This window comes from Mandrillus leucophaeus, unplaced genomic scaffold, assembly GCF_000951045.1.
Source record: "Mandrillus leucophaeus isolate KB7577 unplaced genomic scaffold, Mleu.le_1.0 Scaffold295, whole genome shotgun sequence".
In the NCBI taxonomy this organism is placed as follows: domain Eukaryota; kingdom Metazoa; phylum Chordata; class Mammalia; order Primates; family Cercopithecidae; genus Mandrillus; species Mandrillus leucophaeus.
This window is the reverse complement of record NW_012103087.1, coordinates 317,364-333,096: the sequence shown is the minus strand read 5'-3', so window position 1 is coordinate 333,096 and position 15,733 is coordinate 317,364. Positions and strand designations below refer to the sequence as shown.

Genomic DNA, 15,733 nt, shown 5'->3' with positions numbered 1-15,733 from the left:
TTTGTGACAACCAATCCACTTTTCATTAGAATTGGCATTAGCCACCAATCGACCTTGTCCTAGGTTCTGAAATTCCTAATTTTAAAGCATGGCCATTGCAAAGGCTTTAGTTTGATAAAGGGGCCACAGAACTGGCCACTAAACTATCAAGTTCCTTTCCTCCTGCGCATGCATGGCTGTGTTCAGACAGAGCTGTTGAGGGATCCTCCAGCGTAAAGGCAGGTCTGTTCAATGCAGGACACGGCCTCAAACAACTCCCTGACCACCCACAAAAGCCTTTCTGAATATTTGAACGTGCTCTCGGTATACACTGCAAGCCAGTCACTAATAACACTACTGACACAGCATTAATTACCCAGAGCTCCATTTCAAGATTGTACTTGGAAGGTATCCAGTCTGCGCCTGCAGTACATCCCTGGCCAGTCAGAAAACAGATTCATCTCCCAAAACACTGCCTGCCTTAGCTTGAAGTTGTAGCAAAGTGACATGACAGCTGCCCAGAAGTGGCAGCAGGTCAGCTGAGCAGGCCAGGCCGTGGCTCAGCAGGCAGCAGGCAAGGCGCCACGTGTAGGGGGAGACCCTGGAAGATGACACACAGGCCCGCGTAAGAGTGAACTGCCTTTGTGGACTGTGCGCCACAGCCCTGGGTTAGCCAGCCTGGCAGATGGCGCTTGGCACTAAAATTCTCCATCTCTCAGGAAAAGAGAACAGCTCTCTTTTTATTACTTCATTGATCCAACAACAGTCAAAGAGCACTTACTATGTGCTAGGAATAATTCAGGGTGCCTTCAGGAGGTTTAGTGTGGTAGTGACGGACAGAAGTAAGTGTAATTGAACTGATGAAGCCAGGTCAGCATGAGAGGGAGGCGGGTTGGGGAAGGCTGGACTTGCCACCTGTTGTGAGGGAGGGTGGTTGGGCCAGGTGGGAATGTAGGTCACAGGGAGGAGGGTTCAGCTGAGGTAGCAGATCATGGAGGGTCTTGGCAGCCACACTAAGGAATTTGTTTTTCATATTGCTGGATGCGGGTGGCTCATGCCTGGAATCCCAGCACTTTGGGAGGCTGAGGCAGGAGGACTGCACGAACCCAGGAGTTTGAGACCTGCTTGGACAACATAGTGAGACCCTGTCTCTATAAAAAACTTGTAAAAATTAGCCAGGCCTGTGCCTGTAGTGCCCGCTACTTGGAGGCTGAGGCTTGAGCCCAGGACTTCAAGGCTACAGTGAGCTATGATTGCACCACTGAACTCCAGCCTGGATGAGAGACAGACCCTGTTTCAAATAAATAAAAGTTTTTCACAGGTGACAACAAAGGAATGACAGACGTGTTGTTAGCACTCTGGCAGGCATATGGAGAAGCACAGGGATGCTTTGGAGACCAGATGGACGAACAGGCTCAACAGTCCAGGGACTAAGAGGTGAGGACCACCATCGAGGCGCAGGCACTGGGAGCGCTGAGGGGCTGGATTCTAGAAATATGAGGCGAGAGAGGGAGATCTCGAACGGCTCCGGGTTTCAGACTTCACTGATCGCTCACGTCACTCCTTAAGCCGAGTGCTATTTGAGGGGCCTGTGCAGGGTGGAGGGTGGTCCCAGCACCTGGAACTGTGCATGTGTTGCAGTAGACACATTTACTAAGAATACAGAGAGATTCTGTGGGTCTGGAGCTCAGAATCCTCACAGATAACTGAGGCTACAGGAAGTGCACCCACTCAAGAGGTGTGTGGAATGAGGGAGACGGCAGCCACGGCACGTTCCTAGGTGCCCCACACTTCAGATGCTGGAGGCGGCAGCACAGCCCAAGAGGCCCACGGGCCAGTGAGTGCACGGCCTTGAAGGCAGTGATCGCAGGTCCCCAGAGAAGCCAAGAAGAGAAAGTGAAGCTCCCTCGTGGGCAATCAGGAGGGGGGCTGTGGATAGCAAGGCTTTTCTGGCCACAGCCAGGCTCTGGCCTCCCCAGGCCACGCACAGAGGTTCCAGCATCAAGGAGTTTTATGGACCAGGAGGTGCTACAGGGAGTTCTTTTTTCCAGTCACAAAGCAGGGACAGAGAAACATCTTCATTGCCTCTTTGCCTGGTCTGCCCAAACATGATGTCAATTAACGTTGGATTCTAGAGGGAATGTCCCTATGAACTCAGCCTCCTATCCTATCTCTGGAAAATGCATCTTAACTCATCTGTGTCGCAGAGTTGTTAGCGGATGTCAGAGCAAAGCAGTGTGGCCTTGGACACTGCCCCTACATCACGTGTGCCCTGTTTCCTCATTGGCAAAATGATGGCTGGGTTAAGATAACCCTCTCCCCTAGAAGTGATACGAGTTTAGAACAGAATCCTGTGCCTGCGAAGAGTAACTGTCCATCACAGTAGAAATCCAGCCTGATGGAAGCAGGATATGAAGGACTGCCAAATACTGGACAATTTCTATGTGCTGGGCGCGTGCTCCCATGCAGTTCTCACCTACCTGGCGAGGTGGGCACCACTCCCACTCCTTTTCCAAAGCTGCCATTCCCATCGCCCCATGGCACACAACCTGAGTCAGATCGGCCACATGAGGCTGACATCAGGGCCTTCACTCCTCCCAGGACAAAGGTGCAAGACTTGGCATAACATTTTGAGGCCATGAAAATACTAAAAATTATCCTGTAACTCCAAGAACAACAAACTCTCAAACTGCGTTTCCTAGATGTCATTCTCAATCACGAGGGTAACATGAATTCCCCGACAGTGAGGCTGTGATGACAACCACTACTATTTCAGTAAGACGCTTCAATTAGAACACACTTTCAAACCGAAGATAAAATTCGGCTCAGCTTCAAGTCTGAATTTACCCAAATCACTTCCTTCCACCTCTTAATGTATCTACAAATTGAACCTAGAAAGCAAAACCTGAAAATAGCTTTTTGTATGTGCCACTCACTGCCAGAAAACACTACCTTTCCTGGGAAAACTGAGAAAATACTGCAGCTGTTATTTCAGATCATGCCGGAGAGGGGATACTCTTGACTTTTACTTGCAGCCAACCCAGGGAAGGGGTAGGTGAGGAAGAGTGAAGGCTAAGCAGAGGCGCTGGAGGGTCCACAGACAGGCACCAGCGCCTTCATGTTCTCATCAGGCCTTTTAGCATGCACTCGCCCCAGGTCCTGGCTCAAATGATGTCAATGCAATGACCAAAGCAAAATGCCAGAGCCGTGTCTGCCCCTTAAAGAGAGAACGCACACATCTGCTTACAAACTAGATAGAAACCTTTATTTCACAACTTTATCATCATTCACTTTCTAAAAAGACAGACTGGGGGGGCGCAGCTGAAAACACTGGGAGGCCAGATGCTGGCATCTTCCAGGCGGGAGCATAGCCGTGGTCACTCTGGGGCCAGTGTCTCTGGGGCTCTCAGGCGTCATGGACCAGATGCATCACTACTGTCCAACCCCAGTTTTACTTAGAGCCACCTCCTTTTTTGGGGCCATTAGTCCTTATTTCATGCCAGATTTTCACTAGAGGCTCCCTGTTCTTCCAAATCAGTTCATGACCATAAGTAACATACCATCTGGAGAAAAGAAAAACAAACCAGGTCTGACATTCAAACAGTGTGACATACAAATGGTAAGCAGCATGGTGATAGATACAAAGTTGACATTTTAAAAATCGAACGCCACTCACTATGTAGCCTATTAAAACTGACTCACATAGAGAAATGATTGAGCGTTCACATTAGACTATGTAAAAGGCAGAAGTAGGATGGGACGATGGCTGAATGCTCTGCAATGTGTAAGTACTTCACATATACTACTTTTGATTCACCACTATCTGCAAGTTAAGTACCACTTTTCCCATTGGAGATATGAGGCAACCAGGTCTGAAAGAAAGTAGCTTGTCCAAGGTGCTAATAGTTTCTAAGCGGTCAATCAAGGCTCACTCGCAGGTCAGACTGACTCGATGTTCTGAAGTGTCAGAATCAGCACTGACCCAGGATGGCTATCCCAGTTGACATGCCTCCATCATCTTCCTCCTAGCTATAGGAAGGGTGGACAGCTCATCCAAACTCTGCCCCACTTTAAGATCCATAGTTCCGATCCCCACTCTCCTATTCACACAGCCTAACTGCTAACTGCGGCCTGAAGCAATGAGCCTGGGAGGCTGACACACAGAGAAGTTTAGTAACTTCGCCTGCTCAGGCTCCACAATGAGGAATCAGCAGACTGAGACTAGAACCCGAATCTGCTGCTGAGGCCTGCGCTGCAAGCACTGGACTTTTCTGCAGCGTGTAGGGAGCATCTCCTGTGAGCTGAGGAGCACACTGAGCTCTGGGAAGGGCCTGCCTTGAGAAGCTCCTGAGGGCACTGGGGGTGTAGAAAGGCTTCCTGGAGGATGTGTGGTGGATTTCCAATGGCAGTTAGTGAGAGCTGGCTATTGAAACCTTTATTTTTGCTCTGGCTTCCCCAAACAGATTTCATGTTCCCTGAGGCAGAGACCAGATTTTGTTATCTTGCATCTAGCTCCCAGACACCTGACCGAAAAAATGCTGTTTGACTTAGAGCAGATCAGAATAGCAGTTTAATGTTTTAATATTTAAAAAAAATGTTTTGAATGTGTATGTTTAATTATAAAGGGCTTGATTTGTACCTGAATATTAATATTCACTAAATATAGTTAAAATCTGATTACACACATTAATTAATCAGCATGTAATAAAAATTCTGTGCTTAGTCTCTGAATTTAGAACAGGAGAAAAAGGAGCACACTAATATTCCAATGCAATTGTAAAAATTCTCCCCCAAAAAATCACTTTGTCAGAAACTCTTCATTAATAAAGTGTTTTCCAAAATCTCTTTTGTTGTTAGACAGAGTCTCGCCCTGTTGCCCAGGCTGGAGTGCAGTGGCGTGATCTCGGCTCACTGTAACCTCCGCCTCTCAGGTTCAAGTGATTCTCCTGCCTCAGCCTCCAAGTAGCTGGGATTACAGGCAAGTACCATCACGCCCGGCTAATTTTTGTATTTTTAGTAGAGACGAGACGAGGTTTCACCATGTTGGTCAGGCTGGTCTCAAATACCTGACCTCAAGTGATCTATTTGCCTCAGCCTCCCAAAGTGCTGGGATTACAGGCATGAGTCACTGTGCCCGGCCACCCAAATCTTTTTAACCTACTTATTTCAAGCAAAGAGTCAAATACTTTAATTTCACAGGTATACTGTCTGACTATACTCATAAATCCAAATGGAATTTTTCATTTGGCTAAACTAAAATCGGGAAATGCAAGATGACTGATTTCTAGGGCACTCTTTTCTGCAGCGGCAGCGCAAGCCAGCACTCCTCTGAAACTCCAGCTCTGCAATTCTTGTGTGACCTGGATAAGTTACTTTCTTTAAGCAGTTTCTTTTTCTGTAAAATAAAATACCTCACAGGATTTTAAGAGAATTAAATCCTTAGCTTAGGCACACAGCAAATATTCAGCATATTAATATGTTAGCTATTACTACTGCAACAGTACAATGTGAATACTATAAGATTTGGTCAGAGGCAAAGTCAGGGAAATGTATAAGTGGATAATAATGGAGTCTTTACCACCAATAAAATCAGGGCACTTTAACAACAAAAAAAAATATTTTAGATTTCTAAATCTAGATTAAAGCTTTTAGAAAAGATGAATTCTGGACATGACTGAGATCCAGTAAATGAAAAGGAGTTTAAATTAGAAACAGTAAAGAGAAAGGATTCCTCTGCCTTTCAGACCCTGGACTTTAAAATGCATTTGATCCAATTATTTTCAGAATGGAAAAAGGCCATCTAATTATAGTGCAGATGAATAAAAATCTACTGGGGAGAAGACCCTTGAAGTATACATGGAAGGATCCAGATAAATTTAGAGCTCATAAAACAGAACCCCTTCATGTTTCTCATACTGTAATATCAGGTCAGTTTCTACTATTTATACTGCACTGCTGTTAGAGCTAGACCTTGCATGTACTACACACAAATCACTTAAAATGATAAATGGCATAATCACATTTAGTCCTGCCACCTACTGGGAAAAACTGCTTCACTTAGAATAGATTTTTCTTTTTAGTAAAAAAAATTAAGTTTTCCATTGTCGCGGAACACAATAAAAACCAAGTAAGGGCAAAAGGCAACATTAATGAAGACAAGACCGGCCCTGAGGGGATCCAGCTCAACAGACTCATGCAGAAGGGTCTCCCACAGTCAGATGGTTGTCAAGAGTCCTGACCACGTTTCCGTGATAGAGTTGCTACTAACTACTAGTGTAGACAAAACCCCATTGTCTGAAGCACACGTGGTCTTGTAGCCACAATGCCATTTGCCATGACCCAAGGAAGCAGTTTAGCAACCAATTCCACATGGTGTGATGGGGGTGGAAAGGGCTTACAGAGGTGGGTTTACTGCTCTGCTCTGCTATTGAAGAGCTGTTTGGCCTGGGGAAGATAATGTCTGATCCTCAGTTTCCCATCAGTAAAATGGGAGTAGTAACAGTGTAACATAAGGGAACTAGCTTGGTGCCTGCATACAGCAGGTGCTCAGCAAGTGTCCACACTGGTTTGCAGTCACCAGCCTCTACTCCAGTCATGCAGAGTAATGGCTCCGCCAACTCAGCATGTCTGCACAGCACTAGTGAGAGGGAGGTCGGGGTAACAGAGTGGGATGCCAGGCAGGGGAGAGGAGGACAGGAAAGTCAGAAGGGGAAAAAGGAGATGACAGCAGAGACTGGGGGCCAGGCGACAGTCTTCTAAGAGGGGGCTGGGAATAACAGGCCAGGAGTTGGGGCAACTTAAGTTTAAGGGTAGGGTAAAGGCACAGACTGTCTCTACGAATAAGCCAGGTAGGCTGGGTAAGCCCAAAGCAAGCCATGTTGAGGTTTCCTGACCCTCCCAAGCCCACCTGCTTCTGCTTCTGTTGCATAGCTCAATGTCTCACTCTGCTGTGGGGACTGGGGGTAGGAGGAGGGCATAACCCAAGGAAGCAGTTTAGCAATCAATTACACTCAAACTTACATTCCAAAAAGAGCTCCCCCAAGATGTGCTGCATGATCAAAAAATTTCCATCCCAGGATCATTCCTGCTGTATCCATGGCGATAATGGCTTTCAGGGCCTGAAAGGCAGCAAGAAACAAGAGAAGTGGCACAACTGTGATTCCTCCAGCACTGACGTTTCTAACGTAAGGGCAAGAACCCACTCAACATAAAAACATCACCACTATCCCCAGAACTGCACTTCATAAAAATACTTACATTCCCTGCTGTGAACGTGAACATCGGAAGGAAAATAATGGCAAGCCTCCCTTCTGGGATCTTAGTGCAGACAGCTGCGAGGACCGTCATGATGGCGCCAGACTGCAAAGTAACACAGCAGGGAGAAGGGGAAACGCAACATGCAGCTGCTTATGGCTACAAGGTCTAAAGAGCAGCACATTTTCTAGAAAGTTTATATGCTGCACATTTCTAGGTGAGCACAAGGCTGAGGCAGACAGATTATCTGAGGTCAGGAGTTTGAGACCAGCCTGACCAATGTGGTAAAACCCTATCTCTACTAAAAATACAAAAAAAAAAGCCGGGTATGGTGGCAGGTTCTTATAATCCCAGCTACTTAGGAGACCAAGTCCTGAGAATTGCTTGAACCTGGGAGGCAGAGGTTGCAGTGAGCCGAGATTGCACCACTGTACTTCAGCCTGGGTGAAAGAGCGAGACTCCATCTCAAAACAAAACGAACAAAAAAGACTATATGGGAGTCCCTTGTACTATTTCCTTCAACTTTCCCTAAGTTTTTAATTATTTCTGAATGTTTAAAAAAAAAAAAAAAAAAAAGACACCTAAGAGCAAAATAACTTTCAAAAGAAGCCCCTATCATTAAAAAGAAAGGTTCCTACCTTTTCATATTAAGAAGGTTATTTCTGGAAAACAGCATCTACCTCTCTTAATCAATGTTTTCTTAATGTCTTCTATGTGACAGGTTGCTTCACAATACAAGATTATCTTACATTTGGGGAATTACTAAAACTTTAAAGAAAAGTATTATGAGTCCCAGAGATCTCAGATGTCCCCAGTCCCTCATATAACTGCCAAGTGGCCTCAACAAGGAAGCAAGCTCAGGTTGCAATCTTAGAAGTTAGGGTAATTTCAAGATGGAAGGACAGCATGAACATTCCTCAAAAGGAGAGCCCAAGACGACCTGAATTTTGATCAAGCTGGCTTCTGTGCAAGAGTCTATAATTGTAGCCAGGTACAGTGTCTCACGCCTGCAATCCCAGCACTTTAGGGGGCCAAGGCAGGTGGATCACCTGAGGTCAGGAGTTCAAGACCAGCCTAGCCAACATGGTGAAACCCTGTCTCTACTAAAAATACAAAAATTAGCTGGGCGTGGTAGTGTGCACCTGTAGTCCCAGCTACTCAGGAGGCTGAGGCAGGAGAATCACTTGAACTCGGGACGCAGAGGTTGCGGTGAGCCGAGATCGTGCCTTTGCACTCTAGCCTGGGCAACAAGAACGAAACTCTGTCTCAAAAAATAATAATAATAATAATAATTCTATGAAGTTCTTCTAAATTACCGTTCCATAGATGATTATTCTCCATCTGGTAAAAAAAAATTGTCATTATCTGTACAATTCTATGTAACACTGGGTTTTTTTGTGATTATAACATTGTAATTATTGCATATTAAAGAAGCAGTTCCATCATCCTTCTAGAATTTTCTCAATGTGGCTTTTATATAAATTTAAGTATTTATACGTCCGAATAAATCATAACTTGTTTTTTGACAAATGTTTGGGCTTACTCCCATGAAGAGAGATTTTTTTCACTTTTTCTAGTCAGAAAGAAGAATTTAATGAAAATGAAACCTTATCTTCTCAGAAAACGTTCACATTCATACAGTTTCAGTACAGTGAGTCATGAACCCTGATCCAACCAGACCTAAGAGGTGTGCGTCCATGGGAAGAGGTGAAGGTCTTTTGTTCTCCATCAGTATTTTTAGGTACACTGGTTATATACTTGTAATCAATATGCACATCTGATTTTTTTTACTTATTTCATAAACATATATATATTTTTTTGAGACAGAGTCTCGCTGCTGCCCAAATTGGAGTGAGGTGGCACGATCTCACTGCAACCTCCACCTCCCGGGTTCAAGTTATTCTCCCACCTCAGCCTGCTGAGTAGTTGAGACTACAGGTACACACCACCACGCCCAGCTAATTTTTGTATTTTTAGTAGAGATGAGGTTTCACCATGTTGGCCAGGCTGGTTTCGAACTCCTGGCCTCAAGTGATCCACCCACCTCGGCCTACCAAATTGCTGGGATTACAGTTGTGAGCCACTGCGCCTGCGCTCATGAACATTTTTCTGTATCTACATAATCTTCAAATCTATCATACTTATGTTTTTTAACTTTTTTTGGTATTATAATTTAAGTGAATCTGTTCCCTCTGCTTACAAAAGCTAAGCAGAGCTAAAGACCTGGGGTGTTACATATGAAACAAATGTAAGACGACTCTGAAAGGGAGAGGAAAGCGGACCAGCTAGGAAGCCTGAGATTCAATGAATGTTGTGGTGGTGAGTTCCCTGGGCTTTCTTTTGGCCTCATACTGATCATCCCTCAAAATGTTCTCTCTAGTCAAGGACCAAAAAAGGATAGCCTAGCAAAACAGGGATCTTGGAGACAATATTTAGAGAAACGGCTGCCCCGCAAAGGCTGAGCAGAGCCTAGACTTCCACCCTTGCCACACTGTAATGAGGCATCCCAATATGCCTAACAGGCGGTGTCAGTGGAAAGAAGCACCCTTGCTCCTCCTAGCCAAAGCGACATTAGCAGAGGTAGGACACTAGGTAGCCTGCACGCCCTGAGCTCCCATCCCTGCCCTGCAGTGACAAGAGCCCCTATCCCTCAGGAGGCAAAGGCGGCTGAGTGAGCAACCTGGATGTCTACTCCTACCCAGCAGTAATGAGTCACTGCACCCCCTCTCCTCATCAGAACAGTGTCAGAAGACGACTACTAAAACACTAGATTTCAATACGATCCAAAGTCTCATGATATCCAAAATGATCAGGCTTCAATTGAAAAATCACTCATCATATCAAGAACCAGAAAAATCTCAACTTGAATAAGAAAACACAATTAGCTGGGTGCAGTGGCTCACACCAGTAATCCAAACACTTTGGGAGGCCCAGGTGGGAGGATCACTTGAGCCCAGGAGCTTGAGACTAGCCTTGGCAATACAGGGAGACCTTGTCTCTACAGAAAGGTTTAAAAATTATCCAGGATAGTACCAATATAGTAATTTACAAACATATTTGAACAGTCCATTCAACTTTTTTTCTTTTGAGATAGGGTCTCACTACATTGCCCAGGCTGGAGCACAGCGGTGTGTTCATGGCTCACAGCAGCCTAACCTCCTGGGCTTAGGCCTTCCTCCTACCCTCCCACCCCTCCTGAGTAGGTAGGATTATAGGTGCATGCCACCATGCCCAGCTTAATTTTGAAATTTTTTGTAGAGATGGGGTCTCACTATGTTGCCCAGGCTGGTCTCAAACCTCCTGGGCTCAAGTGATCCTCCTGCCTTGACTCTCAAAGTGTTGGGCCTACAGGCGTAAGCCACTGTGCCTGGTTATCCCCTTCATCTTATAACATCTCACTAAACCAAGAGGACTAACACTTTACATTTTGTAGCAACACAACTTTGTTAATGGAGTTTTCTTTTCCAGATTTCTCATTAAAAATGCCATTATACCTGGTGATTTAATTTCCTTGAATTTTAATCACAGATTCATTAAGATATTTGGGGATAGTTTTATCCTACCATGGTTCTATAGGATTTTGATGACTGAACAGGAACTACCATGTCCACATTTTTTACTATGTGCTTCTTATTGTGCTAAGCACTCTAAATGAACTTGCCTTGCACAACAGAAATAGATGGTGTTATCCTCATTTTATATGGGGAAACTGAAGTTCAGAGAAGTTCAGTAATATGTTCTAGAAATCACAGGTAAGTAGCAGAATCAGGATTCACCCCCATCTACTTCCAAATACCTTACTGCCATACTTCATTAATTTTGCACTTCAGTTTCTTATCTGTAAGATGAGGACAACAGTTGTCCAAGAGCACATCAAAAGGCCCTCGCAGGTCCTTTCAGCTAATGAGAAAGGTCTCTTCACCCTCAGAGCCCCCACAGTCCTCTAGAGAATCCTCATTTCTTTCAGTGTGTATTAGATGTGTGTATGCTTTTTCCCCAGCTAAATTCGAATTCTGAGTCTGTGATTCATCCTAGTGGTCTTCACTGGCTTCCTATATTAGGTGCTTAGCTGTTGAAGGAGGTAGAGAATATGATTCGAAATACATAAATTATACCAGAGCGAAATTTCATAAAGAAAACAAACATTCCACGAAGGAAAAAAAGGGGGCTTAAGAAAGCGTGTCAGTCATAGGACAGAATACAGGCCTCACTAGGAAAATTAAGTGTAAACAAATTTGGGGAACACACAAATTAGGAAATGGTTATTTTACATAAGAATTCTTTTTAAAATTGAACCTTTTTAGAGTTCCTTTAAATAGGAAATCCCCTATTTGAATGCATTTAAGTGAATTAGTATTTAAATATGTACAAACTGAATGTGTAGTTTAAAGAAATATTACATAAAGATTTCCATGTGCCTAGAAATCTGCCATTAAACTCAAAACATGCTTAAAAAATTTTTCTTTTCTTTGAGACAGGGTCTTGTTCTGTCACCCAGGCTGGAGTGCAGTAGTGCGATCTCAGCTCACTGCAACCTCCACCCCATGAGTTCAAGTAATTCTCCTGGCTTAGCCTCTCAAGTAGCTGGGATTACAAGCGTGCACAACCACACCTGGCTAATTTTTGTATTTTTAGTAGAGACAGGGTTTCACCATATTGACCAAGCTGGTCTTGAACTCCCTGACTTAAGCGAGCTGCCCACCTCAGCCTCCCAAAGTGCTGGGATTACAGGTGTGAGCCACTGCACTCGGCCTCAAAACACTTAAAAAAAAATTATTTTTTTTTGAGACAGGGTCTTGCTATGTCACGCAGGCTGGAGAGTAGTGGTGCAATCATAGCTTACCGCAGCCTCAACCTCCTAGGCTCAAGCTATCCTCCTACCTCAGCCTCCTGAGTAGCTGAGACTACAGGCATGAGCCACCACACCCAGTTAATTTTTTAAATTTTTTGTACAGATAGGATCTTGGTATGTCACCCAGGTTGGTTTCGAATTCTTGGGCTCATCCTCCCACCTTGGCCTCCCAAAGTGCTGGGATTACAGGTGTAAACCGCTGCATCCAGTCTAAGAAAAAATGTTTTAAGCATCCAGAATATAAGAGCTCTGAGGGCAGGAACCTTTGTCGTTGTTGTTGTTCCCCACTTTCTAAAACCATCACAAATAATCGTGATCATCTTGCTCACTGGCTGTATCCCCAGGCTCTGGCATAGTACCTAGCAGGCACTCCAATATTGACTGAATAGAAGGATAAAGCACCAGATTCAAACCTGTAATTAGAATTTTCCAATACTGGATTAGGCTCTTTGGTTTATGAGGATTGCATACTTACTGTTCTGAGACATACTCTATTCTGGTAAACATATATAGAGAGAGAGCCAATGGTTAAAAGCCACAGCCAGAAATTTACAAAGCTTTACAAATGTGTAACTGAAAATTAGTCAACTGTATTGTTTCAATGTTAATTTCTTGGTTTCCATGTAGGGTGAAGGACATATGAGAAGCCCTTATCAATTTTACAACATTCTTCTAATTCTAAACTTATTTCAAAGTAAACTTAAAAATTAAATTAAAAAAAATTAAATAGAAATACTTACTGCACCGAGTGATGGTCCGTATCTTCCTGTGGCAACTTTACCCACGTAACTGACAAAATTGGAAATAACACCTGAGAAACAAGTCACATTACAATAACTTAAGTGAGGTATAAAAATGGTTTGCATTTTTTTTCCTTTTTCTTTTTTCTTTGAGACAGAGTTTCACTCTTTCGCCCAGGCTGCTGAAGTGCAGTGGTACAATTTTGGCTCACTGCAACCTCCGCCTACCAGGTTCAAGTTATTCTCATGCCCCAGCCTCCGAAGTAGCTGGGATTACAGGTGTACGGTTTTCATTTCTGACTTCCACACAGATAAACAGTGTCAGGTTTCAGTCTGGATCACTGTGAGGATACAGGCATGAATACTTATGCTACCTATCATTTCAGCGACTTTACAGGGGATGAAAAGTCTGACCTATTGCATGATCTGCTGAGCGAGGGTCACTCACTTTACTTCTCAGTTACCATTTTCCTCAACTGTAACATGAAGACTCATTCTCAGGAATATATTCTCTGGGCTGTACTCTAGACACACTAAATCAGAATATCTGGGGTAGGACAACAGACTGGATACTCCCTTAAGTCTCTTTGGCTTCACTGTCATTTGAGTCAACTTGGCTCATTTTTAAAAACTTCCCATGGAGCAGGAATTAATGTATCTGAAACAGACCCACGGCAACTACAACATAACTAGTGCTTGGGAAAGAACTACACACTTACCTTACGAGCCAAAGACAATGCTCAGCTTTTTTTGAAGGACTAGGTACACATAAGTATTCGATGAACACTAATTAAGCATCTACTCTGGGCCTTGTGGTAGATGCTTTTATTTAGTGCTTTCTTTAACCCCTTATCATGAGGAGGTAAGTATCATGAAGTTTAGTCATTTTTGCAACATCACACAGCTGGTAGTAGAAATAGGATCTGAACCTGGGTCTATCTCCAAGCTCAGTGCTTTTTTTTTTTTTTTGAGACGGAGTCTCGCTCTGTCGCCCAGACTGGAGTGCAGTGGCCGGATCTCAGCTCACTGCAAGCTCCGCCTCCCGGCTTCACGCCATTCTCCTGCCTCAGCCTCCCGAGTAGCTGGGACTACAGGCACCCGCCACCTCGCCCGGCTAGTTTTTTGTATTTTTTTAGTAGAGACGGGGTTTCACTGTGTTAGCCAGAATGGTCTCGATCTCCTGGCCTCGTGATCCGCCCATCTCAGCCTCCCAAAGTGCTGGGATTACAGGCTTGAGCCACCGCGCCCGGCCGCTCAGTGTTTTTCACTACAGCACAGTAAAACTGCCAGATATACTGTTTCTAAATGTAGAGATTTTAGAAATTAATTTTTATATTGTATTAAGTAAGTACATTTTACAAACAGAGAGGTAAGTAAAATCTGACCAACTGTCACATTAGCAGCATCTAGGGACCTGTCATGCATGAGAATTTCCTAACTGAAATAAGAAAACGATACCATCTTCAAGACCATGGCTAGGAAGTGGTTCCGTGCCAACATACATTCTTGCAAAGAAAGACAGAACAAGCTCATTCTTGACAATCATATTGCATAGCTCTGATTTAAAGCTTTCTGTGAACTGAACACACCGGGGGAAATGAGCTTGCTTAAGGTTATTTAACAAAGACCCAGGAGATTGAGGCAGCCGGGAAGACTGGGAACCACTATCTATAAAATGGTAGGCCTAAACTAAAGAAATCAAGGCCCAATGAGATTTTAAAAATGACGTGCTTAAATTCTATACTAATCTTTACTTAACTCCTGTTTATCCTAACTTAAAATTAAGCATACCCACATAATTCATATGTAAGAGGAAATCAGCAAAATGAGAAGCAGAAAAGGCACACCTCCACCAATCTGTGGCACCCTTCTCTACATACACTGTGAGAAACAAATACGTTCTGAGCACTCACTACGTGTAGAATATGGCAGTAACCATTCCCTGTGTCCCTTCTGCAGATAGGTTAGAGTGCTTATACTTTCAAAGGCCCTGAGATTAAAGCATATTACCTGCAGATAGGTACAATGCCATGAACTGCTCTTGACCCAGAATATTCACTATGCTGGAAGAGAAGCTCCACAAAACGTACATATTTGCCGCCATGTGAAATAAGGAGAAATGGCTGAATGTTGACAGCAACATTGGAGAACAAAGGACTTCTACAAGAGAAAGAAAAACACGGTCTGGTAATCACGGAACACACAGCCAATAAAAATTATCTATTTTAAACTTTTAAAAGTAGGCTGGGCGTAGTGGCTCATGCCTGTAATCCCAGCACTTTGGGAGGCCAACGCAGGCAGATCACTAAGTTGGGAGTTCAAGACCAGCCTGGTCAACGTGGTCAAACCCCATCTCTATTAAAAACATAAAAATTAGCCAGGCATGGTGGCACACGCCTGTAATTCCAACTACTTGGGAGGCTAAGATGGGAGAATCACCTGGACCCAGGAGGTGGAGGTTGCAGTGAGCTGAGATTGAGCCACTGCACTCCAGCCTGGGCCACAGAGTGAGACTATCTCAAAAAAACAAAAAACAAAAAACTATGAAACAAATTAAACATGCAAAACAAAAACAGCTTTTTTCTTTCTTTCTTTTTTTTTTTTTTGAGACGGAATCTTGCTCTGTCACCCAGGCTGGAGTGCGGTGGCGTGATCTCGGCTCATTGCAAGCTCCGCCTCCCAGGTTCACGCCATTCTCCTGCCTCAGCCTCCCCAGTAGCTGGAACTACAGGTGCCCGCCACCACGCCCGGCTAATTTTTTGTATTTTTAGTAGAGACAGGGTTTCACTGTGTTAGCCAGGATGGTCTCGATCTCCTGACCTCTTGATCTGCCTGCCTCAGCCTCCCAAAGTGCTGGGATTACAGGCGTGAGCCACCGCACCTGGCATCAACAACAGCTATTAAGACA

General features: G+C 44.2%; 1 protein-coding gene across 6 annotated transcripts in view; it reads right to left on the bottom strand.

Moving 5' to 3' along the window:
* Nucleotides 1–3,219: 3,219 nt before the first annotated feature.
* Nucleotides 3,220–15,733, bottom strand: part of PARL (presenilin associated, rhomboid-like) — a 68,054-nt gene continuing 55,540 nt past the window's right edge. For 4 of the 6 annotated variants that reach the window (XM_011986137.1, XM_011986143.1, XM_011986141.1 and 1 more), the window contains 5 exons: nt 14,836–14,985; nt 12,826–12,896; nt 7,237–7,338; nt 7,000–7,097; nt 3,220–3,542 (listed from right to left, as the gene is read on the bottom strand). In XM_011986137.1, the coding sequence (XP_011841527.1) occupies nt 3,431–3,542; nt 7,000–7,097; nt 7,237–7,338; nt 12,826–12,896; nt 14,836–14,985 (533 nt within the window). In that variant the 3' untranslated portion in view covers nt 3,220–3,430. The remainder of the gene's footprint in view (nt 3,543–6,999; nt 7,098–7,236; nt 7,339–12,825; nt 12,897–14,835; nt 14,986–15,733) is intronic. The other 2 variants (XM_011986139.1, XM_011986138.1) reach the window with 2 other exon arrangements.